The sequence below is a fragment of the Ranitomeya imitator genome, chromosome 4 (assembly GCF_032444005.1).
Source record: "Ranitomeya imitator isolate aRanImi1 chromosome 4, aRanImi1.pri, whole genome shotgun sequence".
NCBI classification, from domain to species: domain Eukaryota; kingdom Metazoa; phylum Chordata; class Amphibia; order Anura; family Dendrobatidae; genus Ranitomeya; species Ranitomeya imitator.
In genome coordinates this window covers 295,723,266-295,742,791 of record NC_091285.1, presented here as the reverse complement: position 1 = coordinate 295,742,791, position 19,526 = coordinate 295,723,266, and the positions used below count along the sequence as shown (strand labels likewise).

The window sequence follows — 19,526 nt, the reverse complement described above, 5'->3', positions numbered from 1 at the left end:
AGCATGCTTGGAAAACTCAAGTAACGAGCACACTCGCCCATCACTACTGGTGACTGAACTGCAAGCGCAGACGACCGGCAGTGACATCATCGAGGTTACCTCCAGTCACTGAGGCTGCGCTCCTAGCTGGACTGAACTGCTGTGACTTCGGTGAGATCCCCACTAGCACCGTGGGAGTTTTTCTTTGGGGACTTGGCTGCAAATCCTTATCTCCTTTCATGACTATTGCACATGCAATTTATTCGGACTAACTCTATACTACTCAATACTTACTTTCATGGTTTTTACTTATCATTTCAAATAAAATTTTGTATTTTATATCTTTATAGCGTTTGTTATGGTCTATTCTTGCAGCATGTCCTTTTATATGGTTCTAATTTCGTGCATGACTCTATGTCATATCTCACAAATTTGTTCTATTTTTGCTAACATTGAATTGTTGGCGTAGCCCATTGATATCAGTGCGTAGTTCAGACATTATTCTAATGTGTATGGGGCCTTGATACATAAAATTATTGAACAGAGGTAAGAGGTTGAAACAATATGTGCACAATGGGACAGTAGATGCTTGTAGTTGACAAATGTCAGCACTAATCTGAATACCTGATACTGGGGCCCACAGCCACTTGCCACATGTTATCAAAGTGGGGAATAGCTATAAAATGTAGACAGATTTATCTCATCAGGAGCTTGTCATATAAATGTTCAGTCTGTGCCATGTCTCCAAGGGGTACTTATGCTGTGTTCATACTGTGCTGTTAATCGACAGCACAGTGTATGATTATAGCGTAGGGAGTAATTTTACCTAATTTATTTCAGTATAGGGCACTTGATTTATTAACATTGGGAAACACTGATCTAATAGACTACAACAAACATTCACACTTACAGAAGTATACAAGGCACCAAATTAAGGAGAAAAGTACAAGTAACTTTCTACTGGATGATTGTGGCTGCAGTGTTGTTATTTTGCCTAACACATGGATATAATATGAGCAATAAAGAAGTCCATTGAGGAATATCTCTGGTGCCTTGGATACTACTGTTGGATCTACTGGCAATCGGGATGTGAGTTGCCCCAAGTAAGTCGGGAGCTGGAAGAGTGTGGCATGGGAACTTTATAATAAAACCTTCGCACTTAGTTTGTGCTGTTTCCATAAAGATAGGATAATGAAAATGATGATTGAATAAGGTTAGGTAGTCATTTTGGAACTGGAGAATCAATGGGAACCGCAAGGAAGATTGTATTTCCCCCGTCACTCCCTAATGGAAAGCATAGGTGCTTGCTCCATAACCGTTCAATAGAATTAATACTTATACACTGTAAATGGACTTTGCTGTTGTGTGTTCACTGTTCTTTCTTAAAAAAGAAGAAAGGTAAGAATGAACCTTATTGGGCGGTGTATGCTGTCAGTTTTGCATTGCAGTACTTTAACAGCGTCTGATTCTATATTATTTAGTTACAGATATATTTTATGTCCATGTGCTTTATTTCTCCATTGAGGTTCAGATCCATACTAAATGTTTCATGGCAAAAAGATTAGTAAGTCTGAATAATTCAACCTTAAAAAAGTAATCTCCTTTTTGTTTTAATAGTTCCTAGTGTGGCATTTTTACATATTTCGCACCGAACTCCTGATTCATTAACACTGATGTGGAACCCACCGACACATCCAAATGGGGTCCTAACTCAATATACTTTAAAGTACCAGTCAAGTAAGTCTTGTACATGAGAGCTGACATTTTTTTAATTTATATTTGCAGTGCTCTACACCTTTAAAATCTCATATCTGTACATAAAATTGTCACACAAATACATATTGTAGCAGTCTTATTGTCAGGTTTCATTCTATAGTCATATTCTATCATCGTCCTACTATTCCCACCAGATGTTATTGGATCTGGTCTTTATCAATGAGGATAGATTGAATTGTTGAAGAAGATAATATTGAGGGGATAATATTTTTTAGAACCTAGCACAGCTATGGTACAGTTTAGAGGTACCGTCTAGGCTAAGTGATGTCCCCTGTGTGTACAGTCCTATGTGTGGACTGTGCGGTTGTGACTTTACATCCACTAACATGTCTTCTTTTCCTTTCAGTAAATGCCACACATGAATTAAGCCCGCCGATAGAAATTACAATCCCAGCAAATGAATCAAGTTACATTCTAAAAGATTTAGTGCAGAACACCAGATACAAGTTTTACTTTTATGCGCACACTGCTGTTGGACCGGGAAGTCAAAGTACTCAGGAAGCAATAACTGCAATGGATGAAGGTAAGATGGGTATGTACCTGTATAGACATACTCTCTGCACTCAGTTTATTTGTTTGCTATTATTATTTTACTGTACCATCATGAGGGACGGAGGGAAGGGCAGGGACGAGCACTCAGAAGTCCAGAACTCCTCTGGAAGAATTGTGTATTGTCTCCCCTCTAGTGATGAGTGAGTATGCTCGGATAAGGCATTATCGGAGCATGCTCATGCGCTAACAGAGTGTCTTCAGCGTTCTCGAATGCTATGTTCCATTCCCAGCTGCTGCATGTCTTGTGGCTGTTCGACTCCCACAACTCTTGCAGGGATTGACTAACAAACAGGCAAGCCCTTCATGTACTACGGCTGTTGAACAGCCACAAGACATGCAGCAGCGGGGACTCGTCGTAGTATTCGAGAACGCCAAATACACTCTATTAGCATGCGAGCATGCACGGATAACACCTTATATTTTTTACAGACACATTGGAAAACCATAATAACCATGCCAAGCCTATAATTCAGATATAAAGACATCAGCTGCAGTCACTGTAAACTGTAAAATACAGTAATAAACAGCTGTATAAGTTTCTTCAGCTTCAATAAAATCACAAACAGGGCAAAAGAGTGTCCAAATTTTATTGACTCTTGGAATTTCTGGACAGCTGGCAGCACATACATCGCAAAAACATATTAACAATTTACATATATCGTCTCACACATCAATCAAGCGCAGCACACACATTGTTTCACACAGACGAGCACAGTAGACACCATTGTCTCACACATCAGACAAGCTCAGCACACACCGGTACACTATGGACTTGCGCGTTAGTCTAGCGCAGCACACACCAGTACACTATGGACTTGCGCGTTAGTCTAGTGCAGCACACACCAGTACACTATGGACTTGCGCGTTAGTCTAGTGCAGCACACACCAGTACACTATGGACTTGCGCGTTAGTCTAGTGCAGCACACACCAGTACACTATGGACTTGCGCGTTAGTCTAGTGCAGCACACACCAGTACACTATGGACTTGCGCGTTAGTCTAGTGCAGCACACATATTGGACACAGACATGATGCACATCAGATGCACACCGCACACATAAGACAAGTGTAGTGCTCCCATCAGGTGCACATTACATACATTGGATTCACATGTCAGACAGTCGCACACAGACTGGACACCGATGGTGATGGAGTTGCAGTGGGTTGAAGTACTGAAGACTATAGTGACCCTTCATTATTTTTTAGCATTTTCCTTCCTTACAAGAGCTCTGTTAGACTGGGTAACAAACATGCTTCTCATAAATGGCTAAATTTCTAAAATGTGTTTTCCAAGCAGAGTGTATACACCATGTCCTAAATATAATTTATTTAGTCTCCTTCTATTTCCATTTAAAGCTGGTTTTCCCCCACCTGCTGTGGGTGCAGGCAAAGGTAAAATGTAATGTTGCATGCTCTTATACGTTTGTGAAAACCTTCCATCAAAATGCTAAGAGGATCAGCCTTGCATTAAAAGAGGCCACTTGTACAGATGTGATTGAATTTAGAGCTGAGTCCTTGGCTTATAAATGTAGTTTGATTTATAGCACCTGAGGATGTAGACGCTTTAGTTATAGAGGACATGCCACCATTTTTTCACCTTTTTTTGTGTCTGTGTGCATATAACAAGCAAGGACAGCATAATAATATGTGATTGTGGATTAAGACTGTATCCACTACTTGCTTCTTTGGCCGTATGACATCTCACACTTTAGCATCGTGCTGGGATATTTTTTAAGATTGATATTTCATATGCCAGTGTTAGTCTAATTTGTGCTAAGATGTTAATTTTCCTCCTGATAAATTTGTTGCGTCCTTGCCTGTAGGTGCTGCAAGTTGTAACTCAAATCTACACTTACTCATTGCAGACATTGATCTAAATGACAGGCGCAAGTTTCCTTCCATTTTTAATAATTCTACTGAACTAATTGTGGACCCACCACATCAGCTTGACACCGCTTACTTTTCTTATCACTTTTATAAATGTTAAGTCACAAAAATGTCTCAAACTTTACTGCAGATATTTGCTATGAGTCAAAATCTGCAACTTTTTATGTAAAAAAACTGATGCAAAGCTAAAGATAAACATCCCCCAATTATCCCCAGTTATTTGTACAGATGCCAATGAGCTTCAGGCAAAGTATTTGTGAAATGAAATATCTATAGTGTGAAACAAGGCTCTAATCTTTAGTTTTAGAAGAGTTTCGAACTGTGCAAATGTACACCACCAGATGGCAGCACACTCACAGGAGAGAAAGCTGATGAAGGAATTACCGTAAGTGTTAAAATCGAATTGTCAGCAGCAGTGCATGCAGACTAACCTAATACCATCTTGGCGGAATTGTCTGCATTTCAGGTGCCAAGTCACCTGTGATTAATTAGGTACATGATCTAAACAGCGTCTGGTGAGCAGGAGGCCGGAAGGCTGGAAACACATCAGGGAATTACTGTAATTAATGCTTAATGATTACCTAGATATTAGGATTCCGTTTATAAGGTAATTCACTAATTGAACTCGTTGAAATTCAAAGAATGTAATTTCCCTTTGTAGACATTCAAGGATTTTCTATATATTGTATGTGTAGCTCAACATTGCTGGGATAGAAATTATAGATCTATTGTTTAAAGGGAACCTGTCACCCCCAAAATCGAAGATGAGCTAAGCCCACCGACATCAGGGGCTTATCAACAGCATTCTCTAATGCTGTAGATAAGCCCCCGATATATCCTGAAAGATGAGAAAAAGAGGTTAGATTATACTCACCCAGGGGCGGTCCCGCTGCGGTCCGGTCCGATGGGCGTTGCGGTCCGGTCCAGCGCCTCCTGTCTTCATCAGATGATGTCCTCTTCTGGTCTTCACGCTGCGGCTCCTGCGCAGGCGTACTGTGTCTTCCCTGTTGAGGGCAGAGCAAAGTACTGCAGTGCGCAGGCGCCAGGAAACGTCAGAGAGGCCCAGCACCTGCACTCTGCAGTACTTTGCTCTGCCCACAACAGGGCAGACAAAGTACGCCTGCGCCGGAGCCACAGCATGAAGACAAGAAGAGGACATCATCGTAAGAAGATGGTAGGCCCTGGACCGGAACGCGACAGACCGGAACGCAGCGGGAACGCCCCTGGGTGAGTATAACTTCTTTTTCTCATCTTTCAGGATACATCGGGGGCTTTTCTACAGCATTCCAGATAAGCCCCTGATGCCGGTGGGCTTAGCTCATCTTCGATTTTGGGGGTGATAGGTTCCCTTTAAGACCTTTGTGAACATCTATAGAACGCCTCGTTTGGCTTTTTTCCTAAGATGTGTGGTAAGGTTCTTTTAAGAGTCAATATTGATTTTTAGGATTTCTACTACTTTTAGGTGGTGCTAGAGTTTAAAATTTCTTCTTCTCTGAATCAGCAATGTGCATATTTAATTTCCCAGAGGAGCATGCATGGCCCATAAGTCTCCTTACACCAGCTTGGCACTCTCCACAAGGAGATATGTGACCCCTTAGACGCCCGTCAGAAGCCTCTCATCCAGCCAAATCGGACATCTTGGATTGCACTGATGAGGGGCAAGCACCTTTAAATATGTATCTGCAGATAGAATGCCTGGTTTGGTCATGTGGCAGGGCTCATGTAAAGGTCTTTATTGACTTTTATAATTGCCACACCAATAGGCGGCACTAGAGTTCAAGCCCTACTCCTCTCTGAAGTGGCTTTGTGCATAAACTTCCAGATTCAATTTCATGTTTTCTTGATTTCTTAGTATGCACAGATCATACAATGCTCTGTAGTGTGATGGATGCTATAAATGATGCTGTATTCCTACAGGGGGACTTGGAAATATTGTTTGAATGAGCAGCAGTTGTAAAATATGGGGTATAGCTAAGTAGTGTCGACATGTATGAACAGCAATTATTACTGCCTTCAGTATCCACACAAAAAATTACGGTATATGAACAATATTGCTCCCATAAGGAATTATAAATATGCATTATCCTACAAAAAAAATATGTCTTGTTTTTCCCATCCAATTTTTTTTGGCTATTTTATTGGGTAAAATTCCCAGTCAGACGCCTCTCACCCAGCCAAACCTGATCTCACACTTTGCACTGACGAGGGGCAGTACCTCAAAACACAGTGTCTGCAAGTTGAGATTTTGATTTTGGCTTTTATCTAAAATGAAGTGAAGCTACATCTGGAATTTGGGATCCAGTTTTGTGCTCCACATTTTATAAAGGATATTCAGAAGATAGAGTCAGTGCAAAGGTGGCCAACTAGATTATTACAAGGGATAGAAGGCCTCTCATATGAGGAGAGGTTGGAAACTGTTTAGCTTTGAAAAAAGACGCCTCTGAGAAGATCTCATTTACATGTATAAATATATATGTGGCCAGTACAGAACACTGGCACGTGACTTATTCCTTCTAAGGGCTAGGGGGCTTTCATTACGGGAGGATGAACGGCGGTTCCGACAGCTAAATAGGAAAGGGTTCTTTATAGTTAGAGCAGTCAGGCTATAAAAATGCCCTACCACAAGAGGGAGTAATGGCAGACACTATAACAGCTTTTAAAAAAGGGCTGGATGATTTTATAGATACACATTACATTGTGGGCTATAGTTAAATTAGTGACGAAAGTACAATTGGTGGGGAAAGGTTGAACGTGATGGAACTAGGTATTTTTTCAACCTATGTAGGTATATAACTAAGTCATGTGACAAGGCTCGTTAGAGTCAATATTAACTTGTAGGAATGCTGCTTCCTATAGATGGCACTAGAGTTCTAGTCCTCAGAAGAGAGAATCGCATATTTCCCAGAGGAGTTTAACAGTCTCCTCACCTTGGCATGTCAGGCTTGACATATTACTTTCTGCAAGGAGAAATGTTACCTCTTGGATTGGGTGAAATGTAATATTTTGTAGAGGGAACCTGTCATTAATTTCATGTTGCCCTATGCATCAGCAGGGTAAATAAGTGGATATTGAACTGGATATTGTTTTACATAGCAAGACTAAGGCTGCCGTCACACTAGCAGTATTTGGTCAGTATTTTACATCAGTATTTGTAAGCCAAAACCAGGAGTGGAACAATTAGAGGAAAAGTATAATAGAAACATATGCACCACTTCTGCATTTATCACCCACTCCTGGTTTTGGCTTACAAATACTGATGTAAAATACTGACCAAATACTGCTAGTGTGACGGCAGCCTAAGGGTACTTTCACACTAGCGGTTTTTTAAATCCGTCACAATGCGTCGTTTTGCAGAAAAAACGCATCCTGCAAAAGTGCTTGCAGGATGCGTTTTTTCCCCATAGACTTCTATTGACGATGCATTTGTGACGGATTGCCACACTTCGCATCCGTCTTGCGACGGATGCGTCGTGCTTTTGCGGACCGTCGGGAGAAAAAAACGCTACATGTAACATTTTTTTCTCCTGACGGACCGCTTTTTCCGACCGCGCATGCGCGGCCGGAACTCCGCCCCCACCTCCCCGCACCTTACAATGGGGCAGCGGATGCGCCGGAAAAATGCATCCGCTGCACCCATTGTGCAATGCAGCAAACGCTAGCGTCGGAATCTCTCCCCGACGCATTGCGACGGGGAGATTCCGACGCTAGTGTGAAAGAAGCCTTAGGGAGAACAAGTGTTAACAAGGTGGCTCCGTTCCCACTTATCCATGCCCAGGTTATGTTGAACAAAAAAACAGAAGAAGGCACATCTACCCATGCCTGGCTCTTTCTCACTCTGATTTCTCAGAAATACACCAGTGATGTGACATAAAAATGTAGCCCTTACAATGAAGAAAGCTTTCTGCATCGTTTGGGCAAAATTGGAACAAATAAACATAGCCCCCTTTTTTCTAATCTCATACATGCTCATTTGAGTGAATAATGTTTAGCAGCCATAAAATACAAAACTCATGGACAATAGTCATTCTGTTTCTATCCAAGAAAAAAAAATCAGTTCTTAAACTACTTTAAATTGCATTTGTGTCCAGTACAGGCCCCTTCAAAATAAAAGCATCTGCAATTGGTTGTGATTTTAATTGAGCCCTAAATGAGAAATAGGACAATTTGGTGGTTTACTGAACACTGATTTGTACAGATTTTTACATCTCTTATTAAATTCAATAGTAAATCTGTCTTTTAAGTACGGTATATCTTATAAATTAATTAAAATATGACACTATTAATAAGAAAATATGTGCCCAAAGCTAAATATGCCTTGTACGTACACAGTTATATAAAGCTTTGTCTATTTTTTGTGCTATCTTACTATTTTTATTACAATTTTATCACAAAAACAAATCTGACGCAAAACACAATACAATGATGTTACCAGTATCCTCATTTCTGCTATAAACTGTAATGTTTGTGAATGCTGTCAAAAATAGAAGTGTTAGTAGTTCATTTTTAATTAATTAACAAATCATAAAGTGAATGAACAAAAGAAATCAAAATCAAATCAATATTTGCCGTGCCCACCCTCTGCCTTCAAAACAGGGCCAATTCTTCTAAGCACACTTGCAAAGTCAGGGATTTTGTAGGAGTTCCCAAGTTAGGTGTATGAGTAACCAATTATACAAAACAGTTGATAATGATTAGTGATGAGCATTTATTTTCGTTACTCGAGTTTTCCGAGCATGCTCGGGTGTTCCATCTCTGAACACATGCATGGATTGCCTGTGTGTTAGGGATTCCCCACATGTATTCAGACTGTCTAGAAGCGGCAAATCATGCAGCTGCGGGTACACAAACATAAAACACGAGCATGCCCAAGATACTTGGAGAACACCCGAGCATGCTCGGAAAACCCAAGTAACGAGCTCACTCGCTTGTCACTAATAATGATCCTCATTTTCATTTTGTTAGTTAATATTCTGCAAGATTCAAGCAGAGAACATGGGCTCTTCTAGTCCAGCACCAAACATAGGGTTCATCAGTCCAGCTAACTAGCTTTGTGTATGGGAAAAGATATTACATACTAGCTGAAAAGCCTGGCCTTGCCTAGGCATAGTAAATATCTGTGGTTAGTTGTAGCACCTCACGTCTCTTATTTTCCCATCACGCCTCTCATTTTCTCCCTTACACCTCTCATTTTCTCCCTTACACCTCTCATTTTCCCCCTCACTCCTCTTATTTTCCCCCTCACTCCTCTCATTCCCCCCTAACACTTGTCATTTCGACCTCACATCTGTCTTTTTCCGATCACTCCACTATTTTCCCTCACTCCTCTCATTTTGCACTCACACCTTTTCATTTTCACCTCAGTATATACATGTTTGTCATCTCCCTTATATATAGTATACACCTGTATGTCTTCTCCTGTATATAGTATATACCTGTATGTCATCTCCCCTGTAAATAGTATATACCTGCTATATGTCATCTCCTCCTGTATATTGTATATACCCATGTGTCATCTCCTCTATTATATACCTGTATGTCATCTCTTCTGTATATACCATATACCTGTATGTCATCTCCTCCTATATATAGTATATACGTGTATGTCATGTCCTGTATATAGTATATACCTGTATGTCATCTCCCCTGTATATAGTATATACCTGCTGTATGTCATCTCCTCTATATACCTATGTCATCTCCTCTTTTATATAGTATATACCTGTATGTCATCTCCTCCTGTATATAGTATATATGTGTGTCATCTCCTCCTGTATATAGTATGTACCTGTAAGTCATCTCCTGTATATAGTATATACCTGTGTATCATCTGCTCCTGTATATAGTATATACCTGTGTGTCATCTCCTCCAGTATATAGTATATACCTGTATGTCATCTCCTCCTGTATATAGTATATACCTGTGTCATTTCCACTGTATATAGTATATACCTGTGTGTCATCGCCCCTGTATATAGTATGTACCTGTATGTCATCTCCCCTGTATATAGTATATACCAGGTTGTCATCTCCTCCTGTATATAGTATATACCTGTGTGTCATGTCCTCCTGTATATAGTATATACCTGTATGTCATCTCCTCCTGTATATAGTATATACCTGTGTGTCATGTCCCCTGTATATAGTATATACCTGCATGTCATCTCCTGTATATAGTATATACCTGTGTGTCATCTGCTCCTGTATATAGTATATACCTGTGTGTCATCTGCTCCTGTATATAGTATATACCTGTGTGTCATCTCCTCCTGTATATAGTATATACCTGTGTGTCATCTTCTCCTGTATATAGTATATACCTGTGTGTCATCTCTCCTGTATATAGTATATACCTGTGTGTAATCTCCTGTATATAGTATATATCTGTGTGTCATCTCCTCCTGTATTAGACCGCATTCACACATTATTTGGTCAGTATTTTTACCTCAGTATTTGTAAGCTAAATTGGCAATCTGATAAATCCCCAGCCAACAGGTAGCCCTCCCCCTGGCAGTATATATTAGCTCACACATACACATAATAGACAGGTCATGTGACTGACAGCTGTCGTATTTCCTATATGGTACATTTGTTGCTCTTGTAGTTTGTCTGCTTATTAATCAGATTTTTATTTTTGAAGGATAATACCAGACTTGTTTGTGTTTTAGGTCGAGTTTCATGTGTCAAGTAGTGTGTGTTGAGTTGCGTGTGGCGACATGCATGTAGCGACTTTTGTGAGATGAGTTTTGTGTGGCGACATGCGTGTAGCAACTTTTTGTGTGTCGAGTTGCATGTGACAGGTTAGTGTAGCAAGTTGTGTGCAGCAAGTTTTGCGGATGGCGAGTTTTGCGCGTGGCGAGCTTTATGTGTGGTGCGTTTTGAGTATGTGCAAGTTTTGTGTGAGGCAACTTTTGCATGTATTGCAACTTTTGTGCATGTGGCAATTTTTCCGCGTGTGCAAGTTTTGCGTGTGGCGAGTTTTCCATGAGGTGAGTTTTGCACGTGGCAAGTTCTGAGCGGCGACTTTTGTGTTTCGACTTTTATGTGGCCAGGTTGGAGAATGTGTGGTGAAATGTGTGCTGAGGGTGGTATATGTGTTCAAGCACGTGGTAGTTTGTGGCGCCTTTTGTGTGTGTGTTCATATCCCTGTGTGTGGTGAGTATCCCATGTCAGGGCCCCACCTTAGCAACTGTAGGGTTTATACTCTTTGGCACCATCACTCTCACTCTCACGCTTTAAGTCCCCCTTGTTCACATCTGGCAGCTGTCAATTTGCCTCCAACACTTTTCCTTTCACTTTTTCCCCATTATGTAGATAGGGGCAAAATTGTTTAGTGAATTGGAACGCGCAGGGTTAAAATTTCGCCTCACAACATAGCCTATGACGCTCTCGGGGTCCAGACGTGTAACTGTGCAAAATTTTGTGGCTGTAGCTGCGACGGTGCAGATGCCAATCCCGGACATACATACATACATACATACACACACACATTCAGCTTTATATATTAGACTAGCTGAAGAGCCCGGCGTTGCCTGGGCATAGTAAATATCTGTGGTTAGTTATAGCACCTCACTTCTCTTATTTTCCCATCACGCCTCTCATTTTCCCAATCACATCTTTCATTTTCCCCCTCATATCTCTAATTTTCTCCCTTACACCTCTCATTTTCTCCCTCACTCCTCTCATTCCCCCCTAACACTTGTCATTTCGACCTCACATCTGTCATTTTCCGATCACTCCACTATTTTCCCTCACTCCTCTTTTGACCCCACATCTGTCATTTTCTGATCACTCCACTATTTTCCCTCACTCCTCTCATTTTGCACTCACACCTTTTCATTTTCACCTCAGTATATACATGTTTGTCATCTCCCTTATATATAGTATACACCTGTATGTCATCTCCTGTATATAGTATATACCTGTATGTCATCTCCCCTGTATACATAATATACCTGCTGTGTGTCATCTCCCGTGTATATAGTATATACCTGTATGTCATCTCCTCCTATATATAGTATGTACCTGTATGTCATCTCCTTCTATATATAGTATATACCTGTATGTCATCTCCTCCTGTATATAGTATATACCTGTGTGTCATCTCCCCTGTATATAGTATATATATGTGTGTCATCTCCTCCTGTATATAGTATATACCTGTATGTCATCTTCTATATATAGCATATACCTGTATGTCATCTCCTCCTGTATATAGTATATACCTGTAGGTCATCTGCTCCTGTATATAGTATATACCTGTGTGTCATCTCCTCCTGTATATAGTATGTACCTGTATGTCATCTCCTCTATATAGTATATACCTGTGTGTCATCTCTCCTGTATATAGTATATATCTGTGTGTCATCTCCCCTGTATATAGTATATACCTGTGTGTCATCTCCTCCTGTATTAGACCTCGTTCACACATTATTTGCTCAGTATTTTTACCTCAGTATTTGTAAGCTAAATTGGCAGCCTGATAAATCCCCAGCCAACAGGAAGCCCTCCCCCTGGCAGTATATATTAGCTCACACATACACATAATAGACAGGTCATGTGACTGACAGCTGCCGTATTTCCTATATGGTACATTTGTTGCTCTTGTAGTTTGTCTGCTTATTAATCTAATTTTTATTTTTGAAGGATAATACCAGACTTGTGTGTGTTTTAGGGCGAGTTTCGTTTGTCAAGTTGTGTGTGTTGAGTTGCGTGTGGTGACATGCATGTAGCGACTTTTGTGAGATGAGTTTTGTGTGGCAACATGCATGTAGCAACTTTTTGTGTGTCAAGTTGCATGTGACAGGTTAGTGTAGCAAGTTGTGTGCAGCAAGTTTTGCGCATGGCGAGTTTTGCGCATGGCGAGTTTTATGTGTGGTGCCTTTTGAGTATGTGCAAGTTGTGTGTGAGGCAACTTTTGCATGTGCTGCAACTTTTGTACATGTGGCAATTTTTCCGCGTGTGCAAGTTTTGCGTGTGGCGAGTTTTCCATGAGGTGAGTTTTGCACTTGTGGCGAGTTTTGCGTGAGCCTAGTTTTTGCATGTGGCGAGTTTTGCGCGTGGCGAGTTTTGAGCGGCGACTTTTGTGTTTCGACTTTTATGTGGCGAGGTTGGTGTATGTGTGGTGAAATGTGTGCTGAGGGTGGTATATGTGTTCAAGCACGTGGTAGTGTGTGGCGCATTTTGTGTGTGTCCATATCCCCGTGTGTGGTGAGTATCCCATGTCGGGGCCCCACCTTAGCAACTGTACGGTATATACTCTTTGTGCCATCGCTCTCATTCTTTACGTCCCCCTTGTTCACATCTGGCAGCTGTCAATTTGCCTCCAACACTTTTCCTTTCACTTTTTCCCCATTATGTAGATAGGGGCAAAATTGTTTGGTGAATTGGAAAGCGCGGGGTTAAAATTTCGCCTCACAACATAGCCTATGATGCTCTCAGGGACCAGACGTGTGACTGTGCAAAATTTTGTGGCTGTAGCTGCGACGCCTCCAACACTTTTCCTTTCACTTTTTCCCCATTATGTAGATAGGGGCAAAATTGTTTGGTGAATTGGAAAGTGCGGGGTTAAAATTTCACCTCACAACATAGCCTATGACGCTCTCAGGGTCCAGACGTGTGACTGTGCAAAATTTTGTGGCTGTAGCTACGACGCCTCCAACACTTTTCCTTTCACTTTTTTCCCCATTATGTAGATAGGGGCAAAATTGTTTGGTGAATTGGAACGCGCGGGGTTAAAATTTCTCCTCACAACATAGCCTATGACGCTCTCGGGGTCCAGACGTGTGACTGTGCAAAATTTTGTGGCTGTAGCTGCGACGGTGCAGATGCCAATCCCGGACATACATACATACATACATACACACACATTCAGCTTTATACAGTAGATTTGCAGTTATTGCCATTTTCACATGGAAAATGTTTCCTTATTCATAAAACCTGACATCCCTGAAAGATTGTCTGGCATAGGCCATATTATATTTTTTTCAATATGAACCAGGTAAATAGGAATAGGGAATGGTGACATAACCCAGTGAAGTGCTCTTCAAATCGCGTGGCATAGGCTGATCCCTCCTGCTGACCAGGCCTTACTTAATTTCTTTAATTAATACTTTAAAGGGAACCTGTCACCCCCAAAATCAAAGATGAGCTAAGCCCACCGGCATCAGGGGCTTATCTACAGCATTCTGTAATGCTGTAGATAAGCCCCCGATGTATCCTGAAAGATGAGAAAAAGAGGTTAGATTATACTCACCTGGGAGGGTGGGGGGGGGGGGGGGGGGCGGCCCGATCCGATGGACGTCACGGTCCGGTCTGGGGCCTCCCATCTTCTTACGATGACGTCCTCTTCTTGTTTTCTTCGATTTTGGGGGTGACAGGTTCCCTTTAATGTTAAACCAATTTCAGGAGACACTAGGCTTTCACCACGTATAAGGTCCATATATCACCATATTCTTTGCTAGTGTGGTATTAGACCACTATGAGTTCACACGGGGGCTGTGTACCCTTTGTTGTTTGACTGTTTATTGGTTTTCATCCTTTATCACTGCTCCGTTAATTTGCTTAATGAAAACTGTAATCCTTTCTTTATAACACATGCAAATGAGACAGTAATTAAAGTGACATCATTATTTATACTTCTGGGACTATGTGTTTGGAAAGCACTCTCAGTGGTGTTCATGACACATGCCAATAGCAAGCAGGGGAACTTTCATATTGTGCATAAATAATCTCTGCCTCAAGGCTATGTTCACACACAGATTTTCAATCTGAATATTGTCTGTGGAAAAAGCTGACATCACACGGACAGCACTAGGACCAATGTTATACAATTTGGCTGTTCAGATGACTTTTTTTCAAAAGGACTAAATGTCTATGTCAAAGAAAATCACAGAATCAAAGCACTATTCTTTTCTGTATTTCTGATGAAACTTTTGCCTCTTCAATTCTTTAGATGCACAAAATAATTGTATCCCATACAAGTCATCCATATAGCATCTGATTTTTACAGATACATTGACATTTTTAATATAAGAAACTGTATTTAGTCTTGGAAATTTCTTTAAAGGGAACCTGTCACCAGGTTTGTCCCATATGAGATAAGACCACCACATTTCAATCCTGATATACAGCATTCTAATATGCTGCATATATGCCCCCAATCCGGCCTGCAAGACAAGAAACAGACCTTTCATAATACTCAACCTATGGGGCGCTTGGATCCGATGGGCGGCACTGTCTTGGTATGCCTCCTCTCATCTTGTAATGCCATCCTCCTTCTTGCTTCATCTGGATGATGCTTCCCCCTGCATCGCACTCCTGCACAGGCATACTTCTCTGTCCTGTCAAGGTCAGGCTTCGAGAAAGGTCAGAGAGCCCCAGTACATGTGCAGTGCAGTACTTTACATTAATCAGGGCAGAGAACTACACCAATGCAGGAGCACGATGCCGGGGACACTTTGTGGATGACGTAGGACACGTCATCCACGTGAAGCAAGAAGCTGGAGGGCAACGCAAGATGAGAGGAGGCACCGGAGCAAGACAGCAACACCCATTGGACCGGACCGCCCCATAGGTATTATAAAAGGTCTTTTCCTTGTCTTGCAGGCCGGATTGGAGGCATATATGCAGCATATTAGAATGCGGTATATCAGGGATGAAAGGTGGTGGTCTCATATGGTCCAAACCTGGTGGCAGGTTCCCTCTAACTGCTGACGTATGAAAATCAATGTCATTTGGTGACACATGGATAGAAATACTCATGAAAAATACTCAGTTTTTACTGGATGAAAATAAAATTATTTTTATTTCCTTGTAAGAACTTAGCCTTAGAGCTCGTTCAATCAGGCATATAATTGTTCAGTGTGCACCACGCATGCACACAAACCCATTATAACTTAGTGTGCCGATTTTTCACAAAATTCAATAGTGGAAAATATCACAGCATCCACTACTTTGGCGCATATATAGCTTAGAATAATGTATGCAATGAAAGAAAGCTCCAGAACCCCTCCGCAAAGCATATGAGCACAGAAAACTGCAAATGGAGGCAGGCACGGCAGCAATTTGCAGTTGTGATTTGTCCGTCTACACCTGGCCTTACACGTATGAGAATTTACCTAGCAATACTCACAAATACAAAACCCCTGCCATCTAGGTGTGCAATCATTTGGTGATTGTGTTGTCTATTTTTATGTAATCTGTCATTTTGTAATTTATTGTGAGAGTTCTAAATACAAATGCCGTTCACAGAAAAGAAAGGTGGCAACCATAGTTACAATTGGGTAGTCCCTTATGTTAGAGGCAATATGTGGATAAGCAGGGTGCGATGCATGACTAGGTGGCTTGCTAGCAGCTGTTACAATTCACTTCACAGCTTTCTAACACTTTCCCTCCACTGAACTAAGCATGAATTGCATGAATATGTATATTAACAGGTAAGCGAGTGATGGAATTGGCAGTAACCCGTGCATTTCTCTCTCTGCTTCTCTCTCACCCTCCATGCTGGTGCTGGATAATCGGCAGAATCCTTTTTTGTCACTTCCACTGTTACGCACACTGTCCATCCAACGCACTTCAGGGGTATTGTCTTTCTTCTTCTTGTGTGCTAGATTCTATTGTAGATATGCACTAGTTCTGCATGCCATGTATTATTACCTTACGAAAAAAATTCAGTCCACTAAATTAGACAGTGTCCTATGTAGAGAAGCTTATCACAAGCCTGTGCTGTGCATGTTACTGGGTATTGGTGCTGCTGCCTATTGCTTGCATGGGGCTGCCGTGCCAAGAGAAAGCACATGCTGTTACAGCTTTATTCTAGATGTGCAGCTTCAGTATCTGCTTTCTGTCTCTTCAATCTGCACAGCAGGATATAGACTTTATATCTTTGATGGCAGAGTGGGCAAGACTGGGCAAAAAAATGATTTACAGCTGTATCCCATGCATTAAAAGAAACCAATATATAAGGAAATGCATTACTGTGTAATCCACCAATAAATTTATCAGCCCCTATCATCACATACAACTAGAGCTATGATTAGCATTGGAGCAGTAACTGTGGTAATGAAACCAATATCTACTGTACAGTTCTTACATTGCTAATGGTCCTTATTGTGTCATCGGAAAATGAACTATTGTTTAATCCGGGATTTCTGTTTCATTAATTTTTTAACAAATTTTTGGCAGTATTTTTTCATATCATGATCTTAATAAAAAAAAAAACAAATCTTGCAGTTTTCACTTACCGTAAACCACTGGAGCTCTTATAGTCTCATACTGCATGTGCTTTCAGGAACAGTTTTCACCAGGCTCGTTATCAGCAGAGGCAGAATTGCAAAGAGAGTTATCCCCTATATACACAGCTAACAACGCAATATTTACCATTCACAATATATGATATTGTAACATGGCGCAGGGCAATAGCAGGGGGTGAGGTACTGGTCTCTTGTGCCCCGGCACGCTACATGAAGGTGGGGGTCAGGACGTATGTAACTGATGTTGCTGGCTGGCCAGGACCATATGTTTGACAGTTCAAGGATGGAGGCCACCAGTTTAAAATGAACTGTTTACTGGGGAGAGTTAGATACAGTAGATAGGTTTCCTTTACAATGCATAACATTATGCTCACACAAAATCAATCCTTTTCTCTACTTGTCCTCTGTCTTCAGAATTCCTCACTACTTCACCACAACCCAGCTCAACACTACAGTTCAGCTAGCAAGAGTCCTTTACTCAACCATTCTTTCCCCGTAGGGGAGCTACTTCCTGCTAGTGTGGCCCGTACTTATCTTCTTTGATGCTGACGCCCCGAAACTCTCACCTGGGGCACTATCTTTGTGTTGCGAATTTTGTTCTGTCTAAGCCAGTTACTTATAAACTCTGGGACTCACTGCTAGATGTCTCCTCCCAGTTCCTGTCTTTCATAAATCACTCTGTCTCTTAGTTACTCTTCCTTGTTTCTGTTCCAGATCATGATATCCCTCTGCCAGTCTCCTCTCATTTCTAGAGACACCCAAGAAATGTAGCAGCACTCACACCAGACCTTAGGTCTCCTCTATATGCACTCTTATTTTCTAACTGGAACGGTTTCATGTTGCTTCAGCTTAGCCCCTCCCACTGTGGACTAGTCCCAAACATTAATTCTAACTACCGTATTTAACTAACATAAACATCATCAACACATATCACTATTCACATTATAGCAATATGCTTGTTTCTTCACAGTAGAATGTGGGCATTATGTCCATCTCCTTACAATATCAGAGCTGATGCTTATCTCCCTACCTGCACAATGACCTTTGCACAAGCTCATTAAATGCTTTTATACAAAAGTCATGGTCAGAATCATTTAAATAGGATGAAAAAACACTTTGGTCCAGCTAGGTTAACCTTACTCTACCAGTTATGCATTTTCTATCACTAGATTATTTATAATCCTTCATGCATTTAGTGCCACTTATTGTGGTTAATGTACATGTACAATGTTAAACAAAAACCTACCGTAATTTAAACAATTGGTTATTTCTGATGACACATTTCCTTTAATTTCAGCTTGAGACTTGACCACTTCCAAAAAATATCAGGGTTATTTGTACCCAATTGCCTACTAAGTGGATTAACCTTGCATAGTCATATGCCTGGAACCTGTTAGATGCTCACACAAAGTTCCTTCTATTCCACATTATGCTACCATATCTTTCCACGGAGGCAATGACTAGGATCAATACCTCCTCGTGTGGGCTAGCCGCAGTGCTGTTTTCGGTTAAACAAAATAGATACAAATGCATTTTTAGTAATGTGGCTACCAATATTCATTACGTAAAATATAATGCATATGTAAGGAGAATAAAAACCCAGCATTTTGATAAGCTTATTTTTTAATTGCAATTTAGCATCTTAGATTGAACAGATGAAATATGCATGCAGTATGAGATAGACAAGTCTTTTATGTTAATTAATTGTATTGAATAGTAAAATGAATCCTTAAAGCTAAGGATACACAGTAGACATTCATGTCATTGGTTGGGAACAAGTGAATTTCTGTAACAATATATGTAGGATATAATAAAGGATGAATATGGTCAAACATGTCATGACCAAGTTCAACTTTATTAACAGCTACGAGGTTGGCCTTTATCCAACCTTTAATTGTAACCATGGCTGTTAAAATGACTCTTTTGGTTGTATGTAAAATATGCAACATTTCTGTATGCTTGATATATCAGTCTTTCACTGTTTTCTCTGCTCTGTATCATTGGGGGGAAACATTGTCATTTCCAGAAGTTTTTTCATGTAATTATTAGTTTTTACTTACATTAAATGGAACCTGTCATGTA

At 40.8% G+C, this 19,526-nt stretch overlaps 1 protein-coding gene across 19 annotated transcripts in view; it reads left to right on the top strand.

The window, feature by feature from the left end:
- Positions 1-19,526, top strand: part of NRCAM (neuronal cell adhesion molecule) — a 377,012-nt gene that overhangs the window by 338,085 nt on the left and 19,401 nt on the right. For 7 of the 19 annotated variants that reach the window (XM_069764776.1, XM_069764771.1, XM_069764779.1 and 4 more), the window contains 2 exons: positions 1,597-1,716; positions 2,102-2,278. In XM_069764776.1, coding sequence (XP_069620877.1) covers positions 1,597-1,716; positions 2,102-2,278 — 297 coding nt within the window. Of the gene's footprint in view, positions 1-1,596; positions 1,717-2,101; positions 2,288-3,663; positions 3,700-16,716; positions 16,774-19,526 lie in introns of all 19 variants that reach the window. The other 12 variants (XM_069764766.1, XM_069764769.1, XM_069764764.1 and 9 more) reach the window with 4 other exon arrangements.